This window comes from Ochotona princeps, chromosome 7 (assembly GCF_030435755.1).
Source record: "Ochotona princeps isolate mOchPri1 chromosome 7, mOchPri1.hap1, whole genome shotgun sequence".
Lineage (NCBI taxonomy): Eukaryota > Metazoa > Chordata > Mammalia > Lagomorpha > Ochotonidae > Ochotona > Ochotona princeps.
Genome location: NC_080838.1, coordinates 25,310,562 through 25,334,325, shown reverse-complemented (window position 1 = coordinate 25,334,325; position 23,764 = coordinate 25,310,562). Strand labels below are relative to the sequence as shown.

Below are 23,764 nucleotides of genomic sequence, written 5' to 3'. Positions count from 1 at the left end.
GGTGGTTTTTGGCTTTGTTTAGCCAATGGCTTTGTTTCTCATTTACAACTCTCTAATCTGGCTAATATAAAACCCTACAAGTTCAGGCCCTGTTTGCAGTAGACCATCAATATCCACCAACCATTCTATGTTCTCTGTACATTTCCTAGATTCCTATGCAGCTACATTGGATCCCTGTGACCAATTTTGGCCAAAGGAGATGAATATATTGAAGTCATAATGGGTATCTATCTAACTATCTATCTATCTATCTATCTACCCATCCATCCACTTCAAAGCTTAGTTAAGAGCCCAGATTCTACTTCACCCGGCTCTTCCTAGTCTAACTATCTTAGAAATCCATGTGTGCAAGATGAGAAAACCTCCAGCAGAACAATTGTTCTGCCAAACAGTCTTGGACATGGAATATGAGCAATACAACCATTTATTGTGGCTAGCCCCCGAGATTCCACAATTTGTATTATGGCTGAACATAATACACTGCTTAAATGTGATCTCATCTTGCAACACTCTAGTTTTCACTTTATGTGCTATTTCTTTATTAAACGTAACAAATATGGTCCTCTCTTGGGGTCATTGAAGTAGCTGTTCTCCCCAGGTGGAGTACTCTTTCTGTTGATCTTTAAGTGACAGCACCCTTTTAATAATCATATCCCAGCTGGAGGTTCATTTCCTCATAGGATCTTCCTTGTCCACTCTAAGGTATGTAACCATTCACTGTCACATTGACTTACTTTACATTGCTGGCATATACTTACTCTGATTTTATTATCTGAGTCACTTAACTGATAATTTTCATTTCCCTGTAAACAATCTTACCATCAGAAACCAGAGTCTTTGCTGTATGCCCATTACCTCATAAACAGTGTCTGCTCAAAGAATATGTGTTGGCTGAGTGAAGGCTATGAGTTGAAATGACCAAGGGTCTGGTCAAGCACCCTTAGTCCATGGGGCCAATGGTTTGGTGTGGCTACCAAACCGTTAAAAAAATGAAGAAAAGAGGTTGAGAGGGAAATCACAAACAAGAAGACTGGGGAAAACCTATGGGAAACAACAAAACAAGTCTTCAAAGGCAGGGCCAGGATAGTGTTTGCTTTTTTGACATTAGCATGAAAGGTGGAACAGAGTAGGAAAAAAAAACTGTAACTAGTAAAATTGTTTTCTTTTGGAAGGTGCAAATCCTCTGTGTTACAAAGATTTCAGGATAAAAGAATAAATTAGTAAAATTTTACAAATCGAACTTCAAATTGAAAGAAGACGCCATAAAGGAACTCAAATTTTTCAAAAAGCTTCTGATCCTCAGCTTTGACATCAAGATCAGAAGTTGTCTCCTACGAGGAAATTATTTTATTTAACTATTTTGTTATAATTGACTACACTTATAGTTATTTATTATAAGAAATCACAGGTACTTGGTAAGCATCCCAACTTGTTGCTGGAAGGAACAAAAGTTCTCAAGGAAAAAAAACTAGTCCCGAGAGGATTCCTGTTATCATAAGCATACTGTGGCTTCTGGCTTTCTCCCTAACATTCTCCTCGTTGTAGTAAATAGACGGATAAGGAGCAAGGATGAAGAAGACAATTCATAAGAACATAATTGTTAACGCAGTAGAGAGGACGCAGATGTACAGGCAATTGTCTTCAAGAGTCGGCAAATACAATACAGTTTAAAGACCAAGCTAGGGCCCGGCGGCGTGGTCTAGCAGCTAAAGTCCTCGCCTTGAAAGTCCCGGGATCCCATATGGGCGCCGGTTCTAATCCCGGCAGCTCCACTTCCCATCCAGCTCCCTGCTTGTGGCCTGGGAAAGCAGTTGAGGACGGCCCAATGCATTGGGACCCTGCACCCGCGTGGGAGACCCGGAAGAGGTTCCTGGTTCCCGGCTTCGGATCGGCGCGCATCGGCCCGTTGCGGCTCACTTGGGGAGTCAATCATCGGACGGAAGATCTTCCTCTCTGTCTCTCCTCCTCTCTGTATATCTGGCTGTAATAAAATGAATAAATCTTTAAAAAAAAAAAAAAAGACCAAGCTAAACTAGCACCTTTTAAGAAGAGTGTATTTCTAGGAACAAATCTTTAAGTTTTTTAAAAAATTTTTTATTATTATCATTTTATGATATAGTTCCATAGGCTCCTGGTATTTCCCTTATTCCAGTCCCAATTTCCCCCCAACCCTCACCTAGTTCCTCTATATCATTACTAAAGTATAGTTTTTCATACAAGGTCATGTGTCCATCATTGCAGGCATGGACAATGGCAGAGAGTCCAGTATGCTATTGTCAAGATACAGTAAATAGTTTCCTTGTAAGTCCATCTTTGGAAATAGGGATACATACTACATTGTATCCTCACATCTAGATATGTTAGTCTCCATTTCACAGCTACTGTACATCCACTCAAATGAAAAATCATACTGCAAAATCAAAAATAGAAAGAAAAGTAGAAATTTACAATGCCAGGAAGTTAAATAACATGTTACTAGATATGACAGTCTCCATTACACAGCTACTATACATCCGCTTAAATGAAAAACTACAAAACAAGAAAAAAGAAATAAACAACACCATGAAGTTAAATAACATGCTACTGAATGACTAACGTATAGCTGAAGAAATGAAAATTAAGAACCTTCTTGAAGAAAATGATGCTACTTTACTATCTATGAGTCAGTGAAGAATTTAATCAGAAGAAAGTGTTTTGAAGAGATGAAACTAACAGAAAACATCAAAACCCATGCGATACAGTTTCTGCTGATCTTTGTTGGTGAAATGTGTCTGCTGTAGGCAACAAATAGATGGGTTTTGTTTTCTTAATCCAGTCTACTAATCTATGATGTTTGATTGAGCTTAAGCCATTTACATTCAGGGTTAATATGTATGGGTGGTACTTTGGTCCTGTCATTTTAGGAATGGGTTGTTCATTGGTTTAGTCTTCTGTTGACATTTTACTGGGATGTTCTTCACATTTGCCTTTGGTTTTGTTTGGTGCTATTCCTCTTCAATGTCAAGAGAACATCTTGAAGTATCATTTGTAGGGCCAGTTTGGAAGAGGTAAATTCTTTTAACTTTTCATTTACTGTGGAAAAATTTTATTTCATTTTCAAAGACAAAAGAAAGCTTTGCTGGATACGTTATCCTGGGCCAATAATGTTTTGCTTTTAAAATCTGGAATATGTTGCTCCATTCTCTTCTTGCCTGTAGAGTTTCCTGTGAGAGATCTCCTGTGAGTTTAGTTGGCATTCCTTTATATGTCAGTTGATTTTTTTCATGTGCACCTTTAAGGATCTCTTCCTTATGTTCAACTGAAGAGTGTATGATGATCATGTGTTTGGTGAAGACTGCTTTTGGTCAAGACTGTTGGGAGTTCTGTGCCCATCTTAGATGCTGTTTCCCAATTCTTTCTCTAGATTAGGGAAATTTTCCTTTATGATTTCATTAAATACATTTGCAAACTCAGCTTCTGTTTCTGCACCTTCTGGGACTCCCATAACTCTTATATTTAACCTCTTAATAATGTCTTTCAATTCTTGAATACTTTTTTTGGCCTGATCCAGCTCTGCTTCCAGCTTTTTGTTTGTTTCACCCTGATGACAGGAAATACCTTCCAATTCTGAGATTCTATTATCTGCTTGCTTCGTTCTATTTTGGAGACTCTCCACCATACTTTTAATTTGCTCTACTGTATTCTTAATTTCTGATATAGCAGCCTTGATTTACTTTATTGCTGCTATTGCTTGTGTAAAATATTCCTTAAATTCTATGAACTCTTGTATGTGCTTCTCATTGTTGATTAGAAGCCTTAAAATGAGTTTTATGAGTTCTGTGTCCCCCATTTTCTCGATGTCTTCCTCAGTGACCTCTGAGGTTGCCATAGGGTTTTGCTCCTTCGCAGGGAAGGTTTCAGTAATATTCATTGTGACTTTGTCTCTTCTTTTGCTCTTGGTCATTGTATTTCTGGTTAGCAGAGTCTTCTCCTTGGGGTAGGTTTCTAAGCTGTGTCACACACAGGTCTACAGTTTGATTTTACTTATTGCAGTTGGTACACGGCTCTTTGTTTGCAGTCAATTGTGACACTCCCTCCAGTGAGTTCCAGGTCTGGGTTCTTATGTTAGATTTCCACAAAGAACTCTGTAGTCCCAACTCCTGGCTCACCAGTCTCCACTTCCTGTGATATTGTGTTAAGGCTGCATCGTTGTCTCTGCAACCTTTCTCCCACTTCCAGTTCGAGCAGGTCCCAAGATTAGGGAGACACCAGGTGTCCTATATAGCTAGGTTGTTGGTGGCACTGATTTTGTCAGAACCTGTTGGCCGTTAGGTATGGGAACCACATGGACCTATTTTGATCCGTACAATGCCACAGTTGGTATTATTTTCCCTGTGGGACCAGTGCAATCCACGGGACTCAGTGAGTTCTCGCGAGCTCAGCACATGTGCAGTTCACTGTTGTCCCCTGCAGTCCTGAAGTGTTTGCCACAGTGCCCAAAATGGCGCCTGAAGTACCACTACTAGAGTTCTTGATCTGCTGGTTGTCAGGTCTAAGGGCTAACCAGACCTGTCTCAGGTGGAACCTGTAGAATGTCACGTCGCTGCAGTTCACTGAATCAGAAGTGAGTTCACTCCCAGCTCAGTGTATGCTCAGTGCTTTCCCTTGCCTTTGCCTCCTTATGCAAAATGACACCCAATTCGGCTCTAGGATGCTGACTGGGCTGTGAAATCCACCCTGTTCTTGCACTGATCATCTGGGATATGCTGCTCTGTCTCTGCTGCTGGTCAGATCAAACGGACCAGCAGGACGGACAGTTCTTTATCTGGGTTCACCTCCCAAGCTCTCAGTGAAAGTCCCTTCCTACCTGGTTGCTGGTGGAGTTCCGATCACCATCAGCTGAATGACGCTGGAATATTGGTCACCGCAACACCACACCGTTGTGTCCACTGCTTCCCTGTGTCTGTCAGTCTCCAGGTACTCCTCTGCTGTTGTTCTATCCTCTCCTATTTCCTGCAATGTGTCCTCTCTGTTTTATCCTGACTAAAAGTCTCTCCGTCCGTTTAAACGTGTCCTTACCCTATTCCGCCATGTTGATTCCCAAATCTTTAAGTTTTAACAGCACGCTGGGAAGGAGGAAACTAGGACCCACTTTTTAAAAAAGCTAAGTTCTACAAGCTAATATAAATGAAAGAATACATAAATCCCTGGCATAAACAGAGAAACCATTTTTGGAAGAATTAAATGGAAGACATGAGCCCTTTTTTAAAGGCTTTTAAAAGGCCGTCCTCCACTGCTTTCCCAGACATATTAGCAGGGAACCACATTGGACATGGAGCAAGTTAGGACTTGAACTGGATGTTGGTGCTATAGAGGCAGCTTAGCCCTGCTCTGCCTCAAGGCTGGCACCTAAATGTATTGCTTTGTAGTTCATTTAGCAGGTTGTAGCAATGTAATCAGCCAAAATAAAAATCATGCCTAACAAGAGCAAATGATTTCCTCCCAGGGTTACAGAAATATCTTATCAATAGAGGGTACTCTATTGGTAATTTTTGAGGATATTTAAAGTTTGAGGATATTTAAAATTCATGGAAAAACAGAATTAAAAAACAATGTGAATTTTCCATGAAGTACTTGAAATATTACAGGATGTTTTAAATGGCTAATACCCAGTGTGATTGCTATCGTAAGTATGTCCAAGACAGATCATCACTTGTGTAAGTTTTTCTTTGGAATTAGCATAAATTTTCTACTTCGAATATTATAATTTATTATGTGTTTCATTCTCTGACAAAAAAGCAAGACAAGCAAATATAAATGCATCCACAGATACATTTTATTGATCTATGTATATTGTTTAATGTTATTCTTGCCTCTATTGGGTAGAATATAAATATATGTCTTGCCAGGAATGTAGTGATTTCTAGAATTAGTAGTGTTTAATTAAAGGTGAAAAGAATACATATGCTTTTGATAAATACCTCATGCAGTATACTATGACTTACTTTGAATATATTTATCTCCTTACTTATTATTATATTAAAAACTGCCTCAGAACAGCCAATGATCCTTGCAAGGGTCAAGAGTTAAGTTAGATTTCGTTTTGACTAACTTCTCAGGCAGTATTTTTATTTGTCACGTTGCACTGCCTCCTATTATGCTAAAGGCAGTATATCAGCATTCATCATTGAAAGGAAAAAATCTTAGGGTAAAAATGTTGTGAAGTATTTTCCATTTTCAAAGGAAACATTTTGCTTTGGACGTGTCAGGTCATAATACACTATCAGTGACACGGCAGGGAAATGCACAGGTTGTTCTCAGTATCCTGGGTTAAATGTTTATTTCTCACCTGGTTGTAACAGGGAAAGGCTAACTACATCCCAGAAGAATCAGATTTTTGTATGTATATTATAAATGCATGGAATGAACTTTCCTAGAGTATTACGTTGTGTTAAGAAATGATTTGAAATTTTTTTCCTGTTAAGAGTATGTAAAGAAATATGACTAAATCTAAAAATTACAAATAACATAAAGGTATAACATTTTAATTCTGACAATAACTTACTTTTAAGTATAAGCATCCATAACCAAAAAGTCTGAAATGCTCCCACAATCCAAAACGTTCTGAGCAGTGACATACCCAGAGTGGAAAATTCCCCACTTGATCTCATATGATGGGTTACTCAAAATACAGGCATACTAAACATTTCACAGGAAATTACCTTCAGGCTACTGTGTGAAAACCTAGGCCTGTGGCCTGGTGGCGCAGTAACTAAATCCTTTCCTTGCATGTGCCAGGATCCCATATGGATGCCAGTTCATGTCCTCGATGCTCCACTTTCAATCCAGCTCCCTGCTTCTGGCCTGGAAAGCATTGGATTGATGATGGCTCAAAGCCTTGGGACCCTGCTCATGCTTGGGAGTGCTAGAAGAAGCTCCTGACTCCAGATCGGCTCAGTTCTGGCCGTTGTGGTCACTTTGGGGAATGAACCAGCAGATGGAAGATCTTTTTTTTTCTGCTTTTTTCTGTAAATCAAATCTGTTTTTCCAATAAAAATAAATAAATCTTAAAAAAGCAAAAAAAAAGAATGCTTGAAACCTGAACTTCTTGAGACTTGGTCCCATCCCCAAGATACCTGATTATATACAGCATTTTAAAACAAACAAAAAATCTAAACTCTGAAGCGTTTCTGGTCCCAAGTATGCTGGATAAGTAATACTGAGACTTTAATTCTTAACCTACTTAACCTAGCCACAAGTAAGGAGAAGGACAGGAAGTGGATCAGTCAGGACACCACCTGGTGCCCATATGGGACCCTAGCACTTGTAAGGTGAGGCTTTAGTTACTGAACCATTCTACCAGGCCTGATATTTGTGCTGTTAAATAAATAACCCTTGCAACATAGTACAGTTTCAATTTTTCAAGTGATAAAGTTGACACTCAAAAATTAAGTGACTTACACAAGATCAAACATTTGTGGGTAACAGTTTAGATTTGAATTTCATATTTTCACTATTCATAAATCATAGTTAACTCCAATCTGACAATATTAGTTATCCACTCATATTTGGAAGAAAAAGTTAGGTTTTTAAAACTGAGATTTTGGACCCGGTACAATAGCCTAGTGGCTAAAGTCCTCATCTTGCATGCGCTGGGATCCCATATGGGTGCTGGTTCTTTTACTGGCAGCCCCGCTTCCCATCTAGGTCCCTGCTTGTGGCCTGGAAAAGCAGTTGAGGATGGTCTAAAGCCTTGGGACCCTGTGCCCACTTGTGAGACCTGTAAGAGGCTCCTGGCTTCGGGTCGGTTCAGCTTCAGCCGTTGTGGCTGCTTGGGAGGAGAATCAACACATGGAAGATCTTTCTCTCTGTTTCTCCTCCTCTCTGTATATCTGACTTTCTAATTAAAGTAAATAAATCTTTAAAAAAAAATCCCCAAACTGCTATTTTAATAGTTTATCACTTAAGGTTGTTGATAAGCATGACTGCAAGACATGTTTTACCTAAAAGAGTGTCAAATGAAGAATTCTACATTGAGATTATAAAGATTGACACTATTTAAGAAGTACATGTAACCCTCTAGGGTAGGAACTAGAAATGAAACGAATATGTCTTCAGTTATATGTGCCAAATGGAGAACTGAAAAATCTGCAATCATTCTGAAACAATGCTTAATAACTTTTGAGAACAATTAAACCATTAGCAGTGACATATAACATAAATGTAAGTCCATACAAACAGATAATCAATTCACTACAAGTAAAATACAAGCCACTAAAATGATGTAAAACTTCCATTAGTATATCATACTTCGGCGCTTCACATAGAATGTGATGTCTGACAGCAGGGACACACTTCCTCATTAAACTAACGCTGATGATTACTTTGAAAATTAAATAATATAAAAAGATGTTACTCATGTTTGACTTGATTTTAGTGATTTTAAAGAAAATACTCTATTTAATTTTATCCAAGGGGTAAAGAAGTTACTAAATTACTAGAAATTTGGTAGTTTTAACTTAGGATTTGGAGGTTCATTTACCAATAATTTTTTGTAATTGTTCCTTACCTATTTTCATTTTATTTCAAAATCAAAGAAACAGACAGAGAGACACACAGAGCTCTCTCACTCGTTGGGGCACCCTGTAAACGCCAGCAGCAGCCAGGGCTGGTCCAGGTCAAACACAGGAGTTTAGTACTCAATTTGGGTCTCCTGTGAGGGTGACAGGGACCCGAGGCCCGAGTCATCACTTTCTCTTTCTTAGGATATGGATTAGTAAGAAGTTGGCCTAGAAAATGGAACTGACTTGATCCAGGCACTCCAATACAGCAGGCAGATGTTACAAGTAGCAAAGGGCTGGGCAGAAAAGAAAGCTTTAAACAGAAAAACAAATCAAAGCCCAAACCAGGAATCATACTTCAGTTTATTAGGAGATACACACATTGTAGTATAGAGCTAAGGTCAAGAGACAACAGTTATCCTCACTGTTGAGGCTGGGCAAGGCTTTGTTACCCAACACAAGTTGCTGAGCACATCTAATCAGCACCTGTGGAAAGTCCAATTACATTGACGGGCCAAAATTTGAGTAGAAAAGCTCCTCAAAAGGTTGGTTGCTGTTTTTAAAGTTGCTTATTCGATGACTTGCTTCTATTTATTTCTTCTAAAGGGCAGTTGATCATTTCAAGTTGCTAATGTTAGGCATTCTGTTTTTACGGGAAACTGTTTTCACAAAAAGCTTTCTTTTATTTAATTGAGAATTACCCAAAGAGGCCTCACAGCGAAGAGGAATGGAAGCTAGAGGCAAATGAAGAGTTTGGCTTTGTACTGGAGCACGGACAGTTTTAATTTTTGTTGCAACAGAATAGATGGCAACACTATGCACTGAAGAATATAAACACAGCGGTGGAAACTATGCAAGTTCTCGTCTGATTATTATCCTTTCACAGTAAAACGGGAACTGAGTTATCAATTGAAAGTGATGATACGGAGGAGTTGCAGAAAGATTGGAGGAAACAGAAAGCTGGACATAGTTACCCAAGAGAGTAGTACAGGAAGATTGTTGGCAGGATCAGGGACCCATTTATTGATTAGGTTAAAGTGGCACTAAAGTGATACTACCTATAATGAGTTTGTCTGACTTCCAGCTGTGTTTGGCCAAGGAAGAAAAGAGCAGCAGCAATGATCTCTGTTGATGTTCTGCAACTACTCAGAAAGTAAATGCATTGCCTATTACCCTTTTCTGCTGTTTCTTTTTAGCAATTATCACCATCTAACACATATTAAACTTAATTTCTCTTGTTCAGCATCTGTCTCCCTTATTAGAATGCATGCTCCTTGAGAGCAGGATGGTAACAGGGTCCTCTCAAAGATTCAGCTTCTTCCTTGACAACACCCTCGCTTCCCATCAGGTTTGCCAACCCTGGCCTAATCATGAACAATCTGAAAGTTGTTTTCTCAAAAGAAAGTTCCTATCATTTCACAAGGCAGGTGCCACCACATCTGTTGACAGAAGGTCATGTGATATTGACATACACATCTGGTGGTGATCACAAGACTACTTGAGGATTTGTTCATTTACAGCAAGAGCAAAGGCACACAAAAGACATACCTGAGACCAACCCCCCTTTGGGATTCCACCAGCTTCACCTTCCGTATCTACATCAACCCCTTCCCTGAGCCAGAGAGAGAGGTAGTTTAGAGCAACAACGTCCCTCCTTTCTCTGGTCACACAATCATAACTCTTGTTTTGCAAAAGGCTGGTGTCTCTAATTTTTGGATTACAGAGCACAGCATGTGATAAACTCCTTGTGTTATTCCTATGATAGAATTTTGTATATTTGATTTACCCTTAAAAAGTATGATTCCTTTCTGAATAACAGTAAAACAGGACTGTAGGTTCAAATACAATGAGCAAGGCATAAACTCACCTGAACAGGCCAGTCTAACATAGCTAGCCACACTAGGGGAGGATGTGGAGCAAGGAATTCTCAAGGCAAGAATTTTCTACCAAAGTCGGAAATGTGCTTACCCCCAAATCCAACACATTCAGTTTTAGGCATAAAAGGAAGGCCAGCGCAGGAAATGGTTAGGTGTAGTCCAATATTCCTGCAGAAATGTTCATGGTAATGCCTGAATGGAACTGCAGATGTCCCCTGGAAGTACACTGGATAAGGGAATGCTACAGAGCAATACAAATGAATAAGACAAAAGCACAGCCACACACAACATGCTTGGGTCTTAAAAAATAATGTTGAGTAAATAAAGACTAGGATGCAATTTACACAAGATTGAGAAAAGTCAGTCATATTTTAGGGTTCCTCACAAAACTTGTGGAACTTTAAAAGTGATTATTATAAGAACATGGTGGTTACTTTTAACAAAGCAGAGGATTGTAAGGGGGAAAAGTATGTGAATTTCTTGACTTGGGAGGTTGTAATACTGGTGTTTACAACCTACCTTTTGTTTTATGCATTTATTCTATAGCATGAAAAGTATTAAAAAGTATATGAATATAAACTAATGCGGAAGAGAAACCAGAAACATTTTTTTAAATATTCTGATTCTCAATGTTTCTAATTCTTCTTTTTTAAAGACTTATTTTTAAATTTTATTGGGAAGTCAGATTTACAGAGAGGGAAGACAAGAGAGAAGATCTTCCATCTGCTGGTTCACTTCCCAAGTGGCTGCAATGGTTGGAGCTGAGTTGATACAAAGATAGGAGCCAAGAACCTTGCCCACATCTCCCAAATGGGTGCAGGATCCCAAGGCGTTGGGCCGTCTCCCACCACTTTGCCAGGTTATAAGCAGGGAGCTGGATGGGAAGTGGAGCAGCTGGGATACGAACTGGTGCCCACATGGGATCCTGGCATGTGCAAGGCGAGGACCCTAGCCACTAGGCCACCACACCAGGTTAACAGGAAACAATTATTTAAAATAAGTAAAATAAAAATAATTTCAGAGCATTAAATACTTTGGAGTAGGGAAATAAGAGTGTAGTCTGAAGAAATACAAGAAGCTTGAGAAAAAATGCTGCTTAAGCTAGAACTGAGATATATCGATGAGGAAGGGGGGGAATATGAGCGAAGTATCATACATGATACTTGGTTTTGTTGGGGCTATAAAATATGTCTATAATTTCTTTGAGATACTTAATGTCAAAATTCTTTGAGATACTGCCATTCCACCCCTCACTTTAAACATGGTCTAGACATAGAAAATAAACTTCAATTAATAGAAAAAGCGGAAGTAATAGTATACAATAGGAGACTAGGTCATAAAAGACATTTTGGCTTTTTCCCTGTTCCCTTTCAGATTGTCTGCTCTGGGGGAAGATAGCTGCATGCCCTTAGGACAGCTGAGGAAAGGCTATGGGGGCAATATTTGACTACAGTTTGAAAGGAACTTAGGCTTTTTGTCAACAGTTATGTGAGTAGGAACTGGAGGACATTTCAGTTCCATTCCATTTTCTGACGAAACGTTGATTGTGATCTCATAGGAGATCCTAGGCTAGGGTCACTCAGATGAACACTCCTAGAGTTGCTAACTCACGAAATTATGAAATAAACTTTTTTTAAAAGGGGGGGAGGAGGGAAGAAGAAGAAGAAGAAGAAGAAGAAGAAGAAGAAGAAGAAGAAGAAGAAGAAGAAATAATCTTTCAGTGGTTTACTCCATAAACATCTCCACACAGGGGAGCAAGTTCCTAGGAATTTAAGCCACCATCTGCTCTCCACTGAACCTGCACAGCAGCAGGAAGCTGGATTAGGAAGTTGAAAACCCAGACTCTTTGATAAAGATGTGAGCATTCCAAGTGGCATCTTAGCTGTTGGCCAATGTCTATCACAGGGCTTGGTTTTTGAAAAAGAAGAAAACATAGAATAAATAAGATATAGCTATAAGGTTTTCTATCTCATAGAATGAGAAAATAGTGGTATCAGTGACACAGAAAAGACTATTAGAAGTGGAAATATATTTGGAAGATGCAATATTGTAAACTGGGTTTTGGAAGGTCACAAGATAAAAATGTCCCATGGATAATTACAAAATTCAGATAAATGCCTGGAAAGAAAAGGGGCTAAAGGGGATACAGTGGAGAATTCACCAGAGCAATGACGATAGCATAAGAATTAATCTCTTTTAAAGAAATTAATTTGAGGAGATCAGAGGGTCTTTGAAGTTTATGTGCGGGAATACAGAGAAAGTAAAAAACAGTCTCAGCCAACAAAATAATTGTGATAATAAGACATTGGGAAGATGCAAAGAGATAAGCAGTTGTCACTTCAAAAATCGGCACAGGCATCTGAAAACTCTACAAGAACAGGGAGGTGAAGTGCAAGGCGAAGAAAGGCATTAGGAAGTGTTCTGAGGCACATAAATCATTATTTTTTCTCTAAATGTCAGGATAAAGAGAATAGGAGCTAAGTAATCAAGTTGATCATGTAACTCCTAAACAGTGAGATCAAATCAGAACAATCTGTGAGAAAAGGCAGTTCCATAATATGATTAAAGAGGAATTCCTGTTTGTGAAATTTTTTTCTTGGATTTCAGCATTCAATTACCTTTTATCATCAAGGTTTGTTGTATCCTAACAACCACATACAGATAATCTTTTTTATAGAAATATTTGCTATTTAGAACTTTTAAGTTTGCAGAAAGCAAAATCAGTGGAATAGGGGGAGGACAGGCTTAGACAGAGAAGGATTCAACGAAGCGAAGCAAGGAGGGTATAATCTTAGGAAAACAGAAGAGAACATGCCTGTGGCAGAGGGACACCGGGAGGCCCGTGGGCACGAGGAAGCAGCAGACAGCACAATGCTGCAGTGACCAGATACGCCAGTGGTGGTCAGCAGTTTGAGCCAGGATAGGATGGGGAGTTCACCAGGAATTCAGGAGTTGAACCCAGACATAGAACTGGCTGTCCTGCTGATTTGTTTAATTTGACCATGAGCAGAAACAGAGTGACACAGCCCAAGCAGCTGGGTGCAGAAACATGGTGGATTTCACAACCCAGTGCCGCATCAGCTGCCATTGTGTGTACTGAGGCAAAGTCTGTGAAGATGGAGGAACAACAGAGCTGTGCATGTGCTAAGCCAGCAAAATCTCCACTTCTATCTCAATGCATCGTACTGGTCCCACTGTGAAAACAGTACTGACTTGGCATCTTATGGTTTCCATCAAAATAGATCTGATGGCCCCCAGACATAACAACTAGCAAGTTGTGGCACGAAGAGCAAAGGTAAAAATCCATACAACAGGCACCACTGACAACCCTGTAATCTAGGACAGCGGCATCTCTGTAATCCTGTGTACTGCTGGAACTGGGAATGGGAGAAAGGCTGAGTGGGCAATGGTGCAGCCACGGCACAGGATCACAGGGAAGTGGTGAGCCAGAAGCTGGGGCTACGGAAACCATGTCGGAAAGCTAGCATGAGAGCCTGGGACCAAAACTCACTGGAGGGAGTGGCATGAATCACCACAAAGAACCAGGCACTTAATGGGATCAGTAAAGTCGACCTGAGGGCAACATAACTTAACAACTAGCACTAAGGAGAATGATCTGTTAATCAGAAGTGCAGTGACCAAAAGCAAATGAAGAGACAGAGGCTCAAAGACTGATGCCTCCCTGCAAAGGAGAAAAAGGCTTTGTCAACCTCAGTGCCAACTAAGGAAGACATCGAGGAAATGGAGGATAAGGAAACTTAAAAACTTGCTATAAAGTTCATTAAAAACGAGAAGCATCTATAGGAGTTCAAGGAATTTAACAAATATGCTTTACAGGAAATAGCAACATTGAAACAAAATCAAGCTGAATGACTAGAAGTGAAGAACACAATGCAGTGGAAAGCCTCAATAATAGAATGAAAGAGGCATAAGGAAGAATCTCAAATTGGAAGACACCAGCAGATACTCTGAAATGGACAAAAAGCTGAAAGAGGAACTGAGTCAAGCTAAGAAAAGCATTCAGAAACTGAGAGAAACACCATTAAAAGGTCAAATATAAAAGATGGACTCCCAGTGAGACTGTTAAATATATCTTGAAAATAGGATGCTGGACCTTTTACCATTGTTTATGTCACGATACACTTAAACAGCAGAATGATGGATTTGTGACTGTTGCTGAAGGATTATACTATTGTATTAATATAATATAGGTGAAAACAATGTGGGGAGAAGGGAAATAGAGAGGATGGAAGGGGAAATCCCTGAGCCTGTGGAACTATATCATGAAAAATAAAAATGGAAAAAAAAACCACAAACCAAAAAAAAAAAAAAAGCCAAGTATATGAAAAGTACACACTATTACTAATTATCAGGAAAATACAAATAAATGATATGTCTCATGAGATACCTCACTTATGTTAGAACAGCTAGTAGGAAACAGACAACTAGTTTTGACCAAGAGGTAGAGAAAGCAGGAATGTAAATGATGCTACAAATATGAACTATAATAATCTTATAGGAAAACAATGTGGAGGTTGCTCTAGATATTAAAAATAGAGGTATCATATAATCTAGCAGCTCCACTACTATGTCTACATTCAAAGGAAATCAAATCAGTATGTCAAAGTGGCATCTTCACTCCTGTGAGTTTGTTGCAGTTTTTTAAAAGCTGTTATTCATAATCAGTCCACATGCTCATCAAAGGATGAGAGGAGAAAGAAAATGTGCAACATAAATTCAACAGAATACTATTAAGTCTTAAAAAGAAAAATTTTCCCTTTGAAATAACATGGCCAGATCTTTTAGTTTTCATGGCCAGATCTTGAAAACAATATATAAACCAGACATTGATTATAATTAATAATAATGTATTTTAAAAATCACTAACAGAGTTTTGTCATTTTCACCACTAAAAATTATACCTGTTAATGCACATACCAGTTACCTTGACTGAAGCATTTCATAACGTACACATATTTCAACATACTGTACTAACTACATACAGTGTTGATTAAAATAATCAATTTTAAAAGGCATGCATAGGCTTAAGCAATACACAGTAGTCCCTCCTTAGATACAGGGAATATATTCCAAGATCTTCTCCACCCCATCTGCCATCACAGACCTGTTAGAAACCTAAAACTATGGGCAGTCCTGAGCCTCTGTCGGACCAGGCTGAGGATCCCTGTCGGCAACTGCTAAATCTGGAGTGCTTCAAAATAGGAGATGTAAGTGCTCACACTATGCTCAGATCAACGCAGACTCAGATTTCAGAACTTTAGTTTAGAATTCAGATTTCAGTTGATAGGCAATTTACAGTTTTTCAGAAGAAAGTATAACGTCATATAAAACAGAGCTGAGCATCAGTCTAAAGATGATATTTATGACAACTGTAATCTGTTAAGCATGCAACCTTTGCACAACACTTCACGTGTTCATTTAAGCATCACAAAATCTATACGAAAGGCAATTTCTCTGCCAGTCTGTGTACACATGTGTGGGCTAGGAGTCCAAAGGCCGTCAGACTGTAGACCAGCTGAGGTCTGAAGGCAGTCTGCTGGGAGATTCCCTGTTTTGCTTAGGGAAAGTCAGCTTTTATTCTGTAAGACTTTGAGATGTTTGGATGAGACTCATCCGCATTATAGAGGGCAATCTGTTTCACTCAAAACTCTCCCAATTTAGATGTAAATCTCATTCAAAAACACCCTCACAGAAACATTCAAAATGACATTTAACCAAATATCTGGGCCCTGGGCCTCAAACAAGTGCACACAAAATTAACATGCATACTTAGAAACACAGAAGCTCTGGACTTCAAAAACTTTATGCAGGTCTTATTTGTTATCTGCAATTCCAGTGTCCAAAGGCTCTGAAAATAACCTTTCTGTAGGGGAGCAAGCCTATGCTTTGAGGGCAAAATCTTGCTGTCAACGGAATAATCACCACCCACCCCCAAACACACACACACAGACACATGATAACATATATTCCGTTAATTTTATTTAGAGAAATATTTGACTATTGTGGTCTCATCCTTCTCTACACTCCTAAAATGCTCTTTTTCCATATCTTGGTCTTGGCTATATTGTATATGTAACTTTTGCACACCAGCTAACCACATCACTATTCCCAGTAGGTTACTGAAAGTGAATGTAATTTGTACTCCCTGAAATAGTAAGTAGAGTGTGCTGCCCAAACAAAACACTGGGAATGTTGGATTTAATTGCCTTCAGTCTGCCAAAATAATTCAAAATCAACCCTACTTATTGCTTTTAGTCTAACAGAGATTGTTTAGCCCCTTCACAACATATTACTTCAGTGGTGCTATTTGAATTTTAGAAAGAGAAGTTATATCAGTTACACAAGCATCTTATTATATGAGGAATTTTTACATGCCTTTCTTGATTTGTCATATTATTGAATAGAGTTCTTTGAGTTTTAGGATTATTTATACTTTTTCCCTCAATTTTTCTTCATCTGAAGGCAGTCTGCTTTCTATTATCAATAATAGCACTAGAAATGTTTAACAGTAGTAGTATTAGGAATGTTTATCAATCTGAAGGGAACAAAATGGTATCTTATGATTGCATTCCATTAAATCTCCCCAATAACTCTGAGACTAAGCCACCATCTCATATTTATTGTCCAATTGTGTTTCCTCTTCTGTAAATATTCATTTATCTTTTTCCCATTTTCCTATTGTGTAGTTTTAAATACAGTAATCACCCTTATCCAAGATGTATCTTTCTTGATTAATCATTAGCCATGATTAACCAAAGTTTGAAAATATTAAATAGAAAACTCTAGAAATAAACAATTCAGAATATTTAATGATTTTGATATTCAATATTTAGTATAAAATTTAATTTCAGTTCAAATTTAATATTCAATTTTCTGGATTCAGTGTATTACCTTGAGAGTTGAATATGTGTTAAATTTTACCGAATGTATGGTAAATAATATCGTCAATTTCTTAATGTTAAACCAACTAGTATTACCAAGTTCGAGAAAAACTGGTAATTTCTGTTTTTTAGAACCCTAAGTAGATGTCTTATATAATTCATCTAATTTTTAAAACTTGTGATAGAGGGTTGATCAAAATTGTCCATATTATCATTAGTTGGTAATGACAATTCTCTTCTTTCTTATAATAGATTTGTTTTATTTTTGATAATGTTTACATAGGTAAGAAGAATGCACGCCCATGTGCAGCAGCAGTGACAGTGGGGAGGGTCAAGGAATGGGGGAAAGTGGATAAGGCAACTATTTCTAATCTCTGTTTTTCTTCCTGTATCTGGGGAAAGTGGAGAGAGAATGAAGGGAGGGCCGTTCCCAGCAGCCCAACCACCACTTCAGTGCCTGGGGACAGGGAATGGCCATCTGGTGTCATCCTGAGGTCCCCGGTGTGCAGCATCAGGACACTGCTCAAGTGGTGTTGACAGTTCACAGATGCTGTTGATTTCGCTGTTGAAAGGTTGAGGAAAGACTTCCAAAGTCCACTGGCTGAACATAGTCCACTTTAGTCTCCTCTCATCCAGATACTTGCTGTCAAAGCTTGGCCGAGAGAGCTGTCCAATTTGTTCTGCCCTCCATGGTACTAGATATCCTCTGCAGGCCTCAACTGATTCTCATACCCCCCATGTGCATCTGGGCATGCCATCCACTGCAGATTTCAACAACTGAGGATACCTAGTTCTGACATAGGCACTTCACAGTCAGATCACAGATCCTGTGATTTTCCCCACGGCTGGAATTCTGAGCCCAGCGGCCCAGTTGGGGGGGTCCCCAAAGCAACCTTGCCAGAGGTGACTCCAACCTGATTCCTGTGTGTGCTAGCTAGTGTGAGGTCTGGCTCAGTCTGTCATCCACATCACACCATACACACACTAGTGACTGCAGTCGTCCAAGCAGTTCTGTCCACAGCCTCATTTCATATGCAAACCAATGGATGCTGCACTTCAGCTTATCTCTGCCCACCACAGACTTGGCCCTTATGCACACCAGTGCAAACTGCGGCCTAGCTGGAGTGACTCCCAATAACTTCCAAAAGGCCTGCCTGCAAGCCCTGGGTCCTAGCCTGCTGGCATGTGCAGCCGACTTGCCCAGTTCGTCTCCTATCCCATGTTCCCATGTGGCTCTTACACGCATCAGTGGGTTTTGGAGGCTAGCTCAACCCATGATCCAGCCCACATGCATGCTGGTGGATGCCACTACCTGTCAGTCAGGCTTGCCCCCAGCCCTGGTTTTCATGCTCACCAGTAGGAGCCTGCAGTAAATCAGAGGGTGTCCACGATATCCTTACTAGGCCCACTCCCAGCTCTGGATCTTGTACTTTCCAGGTGGTTCTGTGGTCCAGTCTGACATGACTTTCCTCTAGTACCAGCACCTGTTGGCTAATGCTGTGGCAAAGCCCGGCCAGCCCACACTTACTATGGCACACACACACACCAATGCATCTGGTTGCTTAGCCTAGTGTGGCTCTCTCACTAACCCAGCTCACATTTAAGCCAATGGGTTTTGTAGTCCTGCCCAGCCTGGTCTGCTTTCAGTCCCAGCTCTCATGCTCACCAGCAGGAGCAGTTGATTGGCATATAGTTTTTTCACATGTTCTCATCTTATAATTTCAAAACTCGTATGTGTGTCAGTGATTCCCAAATTCATAGATCCTGTTGCAATTGTTTCACTGAACATCAAACTTCAAAACATCAATGACTAGCTAATATCCTGACTTAACAGGCTTTGGGAAGCCCATACTGAACACAGACCAAAGCAGATTTTTTGACTATCTTCAACCCTCTAAACACCTAGTCTAAGCCCCACTACCATTTTAAACTTGATTACTACAGTACTTCTGCTCTCTTATACTTTTGTTCTAAAGTTTATTTTTTAAAGAACAGAACTAGGTTCATTGTAGTTTTTTCTTCACATGGTAAACAAAGTCACAGTTGAACATGAGCCTGATCATATCACATTGTTCAAAGCGCTCCACTCTCACTTAGCTTTCTGTTGCATTCTGCACAGAATCTCAAGTTCTTTCTGAGGTTGGGCTTGAACACTTTTTCTCAAAGGGCCATATTCTAGCTATGCAGGTTAGATTGATTCTCTTGCAACTACAGGGCATCAATTACAATATGTAAGTAGCATTAAGATTCTAAGATGCCATGTCCAAGGGAAATCACTCTGTTTTGAGGAATATGTACAAAATTTCTAAAACATAAAATGTTTGTTTTGGTTTAGTTGCTTATTATTTTACAGTAGTTCAATAAATAAATACTTGTTACATAAGAATAGGTCCAAAATTACATGCTTACAAAAGGATTACAGTAAGAACAGTAAACTCTAAGTAATTTCTCCTATAAAATGTGTCAAACAAGTAACAATGAACTTACTTCAGATTATTGATTCTAATTTCTGCACTTTCAGTGAGGCTCTTTGTTTCCTCTTTCCATCTACTGGCTGCCTTCTGTTGAGCTGCTAAGAGGTGCCTTAGCTCAGCAGTGGAATTTCGATTGCTGTCTTCCATCTCTCTCAACTGAACTTCAAATCCACGTTCCTTTAGTGAAAATTCATATTCCATTGTACTGATCTAAGGAATAAAATGAATACAGTGTTTTATTTTCCCCTGTTATTCAGAGTTATCTTAATCAATGATCTATACAAAGGGAATAATTTATTATGTTGTCTGAATCATAAAAATGGTTAGAGAGAAATCTATATAAGAAATTAAGTTTACACTGCATGTGCATCAAAATGAAGACTTATCCTTTATTAGAACACAATATAAGTAGAAACAGAATTACACTATACAATTTTTATGCAGAAGTAGAATTATACTATACTATGCCATAATTTTTTGCAACACTTTATTCAATATCTTAAAATGCTAGTAGGGTAAAAGCACTATACCTAAAATAAAATTGATCTTTACTCTGATTTTACTGTCAGAATCTGTGCAAAGTATTTTTGCTTTTAAAAAATAAGAGATTTTTGCTTAAACTCCTTTTGATGTATACACCGAATTTCAGATAGTTTTCAAAGGGCTTTGTAAAGTCAAAGTCAATTACAGATAGGAATTCCTTCACCACTTCAGTTGTGACTGTAATAAGTGGTGTCCATTCTTTTCCAGAAAAAACAGTATAGTGATTTTCAGAATCTCATGTTTTTATTATATTTCTACGAATTTATAACAGCAAAAACATCTTAATGCAGAATTCACACTTAAGTAACTGCTTTTTGGATTTTCCAGAAGCTTTCTGAACTGAGGCTCAGGGGGAGATTTAAGTCCTAATGCCTGAGGCAGCCAGCATACATAATTGCCTTCTTGTATGCCTTTAGAGTGCTACTACCTATGTACGTTTCCTGGGGAGATTGAGAAAATAGCTATTGAAATAATTTCTGTTCTCCATGGTTAAGATAAAAGACTGGTGGGGAAAGGCTGTTAAGGTGATGCAACTTCTTTGGAGTACCCTCAGGCAATTCTTACATGGCTACACCAAAGAAATGTTGGAAAGAATACTCATTTTGTGATATTTTAAAGCAATATGCTCCAAAAGGCTATATCTGGCTTGGTTTCTGGTAATTCATAAAATATGGCTACTTAAAAAAACACAATGAATAAAAAAATAAGCAATTCTAAAAACACCAATGAAACTCAACAAAAATCCCTGACTATGGGAAAAACTGCAAATCTCCTCTTTACCACTCCTTCTTAACGCAACAATCATCATCAACCCCCCTTTAAAAAACAAGAGAGATGTATTTATCTCTTTGGATGGTAGAGTTACAGAGAGTGAGGGATGGGGGTAGGGTGCAGAGAGAAAGAGAGAGAGAGAGAGAGAAAGAGAGAGAGAGAGAGAATACCTTTCATTTGCTGGTTCACTACCAAAATTTCCACAACATGAAGGGCTGGAGCAGGCAGAAGAGTGTAGAACTGCTTGCAGGTCTCCAAGTGGGCAGCAGAGACCCAAGCGTTTGGGAAATCATTTTGCCTTCCAGGCTGCCCATTAGCAGGAAGCTGGATTGCAGGCTGAAGAGCTAGAAGTGAAAGCAGCACTCTGGTACGGGACACAGATATTCCAAGAAACAACGCTGGCTCAGGCCTGCTTTCCCGGAGGTCTTCTGGCTCCGCTGCCAGCTTAATAACCTTCCACGTTCTGCAAATTTAAGTTTGAGACTGCTCTTCCTAGTTCCCTGTCTCAGTATCTACTTCGGAGATGCCATGGTTCTAACATCTTTGATGAAAACAGAAAGTCCAGCTTCTGTCAGTGTCTGCCTGTATTTTTTCTGTCACTTATGTGTTAAAAAATTACTTTATGCATCTATACAGTTTTAGAATTTGGCCTGCCCAGTCAGCTCCCTAGAGGCAGTTTGAAAATCTATTTACAGTTTGGTGAGCCTTATGCTTGGGTATAGGATAATCTGGTCCCTTCCTACTTCAACAAGCATGTGTCCACTTTCTTTGCTTCTCATCGCTTTTTCATTTCTGGGTCCTTTTTATGTAGTTTCTTTTGCCTGGAATATTTTTTTTCTCTCTTGCTTATCTAAGTTATTTCTATTCAATTTTCAGAACTCAGTCCAATCATTCCTTATACAGGAACATACCATATAAGCAAAGCCAAGTCCCTCTGTGATAAGCTGTTACAGTGTCCTATCATTTTCCTAGAGAGCATATATTAGTTTGTAATTATATGCATACTGTTTGCCCACCTCCATGCAAATTATTACCTTCTAAGGGTGGGTGTCATATGTGTTGTTTACCATTTCATATTCAGCACTAGGAACACAGTAAAAGACTTTCAAAACACAATTGCAAACTGATTATATGACTGTTCTTTGCTGACAATATTTAGTCTTTAAATGCCAGTGCCTTTAGCCAATGGATTGCCAACTGCTAAATGGACAAGTTTGGTTGAGGAGGGATCACAATGATTGGCTCTCCTAGTACAAAGCCAGCATTTATAATGAAATACAGATGAGTGGTTAGGAAAATGAGACTTATATGAGTGTGGTATCCTTCCCTCCTTTCTTTGTACCTTTCCTCTGCAGAGTAAAGCACCAGCAGGTAGCAGAGTAGCTGTAAATCACCCTATTTTTCAATTGTGAAAACTGAGGAGGGGCATTTGGCCCACAAACAAATGAAAAGTCTGATTGAAAGAAAGAAGGAGTCAGGACAAGAGATGCTATGATTCAACGAAATGTTACAAGATCAAATGAAAATTTCCTACAATAAATCGTTAAGGTTTGCAATCCACTGATTGACCAACACCTCCCTGTTTTTTATTTTGGCCCTTTCAGTTTATCTTCCGAAGGTTAAACTCTTGTAAGTGAGTGGCTGGTCCAAGTCTGATCCAGCTCCTTGCTAATGTGGCTGGGAAAGTGGCGGGAGAAGGTTCAAGGGCTTGGGCCCCTGAACCTACAAGGAAGACCTAGAAGAAGCTTCTGGCTTTACCCCTGGTTATAGTGGCCATTTAACGGCGCCAGCAGATGGACAATCTATCTTGTACCTCTTTCTCCTTTTCTCTGTGGAATTACCTTTCAAATAACAAATATATCTTAAAATTTTTCACCTTACATTTACAATGCAGTGTGTAAGTCATATGAGTAAAAATTCAACTTTTCATATATATAGACATACTAAAGCTAGCCTAGATTTAACCCTCTAGGAGCTTTTCATAGATGCTTATAACCAGGACTCTCACCCATGAAAAGCTAACAGGCTGTCTCATCCTAATCTCATATGTGATTATGCCTATACTTCACTTTCAGTGTATGCGATAGCAGAATATAAGCTTCTGATGCCTGGTTTCTTTGTTCAATATCATACCTATGAGACTTATAGACACAATTCATATTTTCATTACTGCATAATTATGCATAATTCATATGCTTACATAGTTCATTATATTCATTATTGCACACATGCCACTATATGAATATAATATAGCTCTATTTATGAAATTCCATATTGATGGACACTTAAGTTGTTTCCAGTGTTTTGATTTTATTATGACTTCTATGACTTCCTGGACATATGTTTTGATGAATATAAACATGAATATCTGTTGGGAATGTAGCCAGGATTATTTGGCATATGATGTACATATGTTCAGTTTTAAAATACTACAAAATGATGGTTTTACTAGTTTACATTTCCAATAATATTGAATGAAAGTTTCAGTTACTTGATATTCTTTCTTTTTAATTTTAGCCAGTCTGGTATATATGTATTGTTATCTCAATTTAGTTTTTATTTACATTTTCCTAAAAATATTAAAATCAAATATATTACATATTTTTTAATGAAGCACCTTCCTACTTGTCTTTCATAAATGAGGTATCTATTTTTCC

At 38.8% G+C, this 23,764-nt stretch overlaps 1 protein-coding gene across 1 annotated transcript in view; it reads right to left on the bottom strand.

Annotated features, from left to right (window-relative positions):
* Positions 1–23,764, bottom strand: part of SCLT1 (sodium channel and clathrin linker 1) — a 204,244-nt gene that overhangs the window by 23,082 nt on the left and 157,398 nt on the right. The window contains exon 18 of the mRNA XM_058666848.1: positions 19,807–20,003. Within this exon, the coding sequence (XP_058522831.1) occupies positions 19,807–20,003 (197 nt within the window). The remainder of the gene's footprint in view (positions 1–19,806; positions 20,004–23,764) is intronic.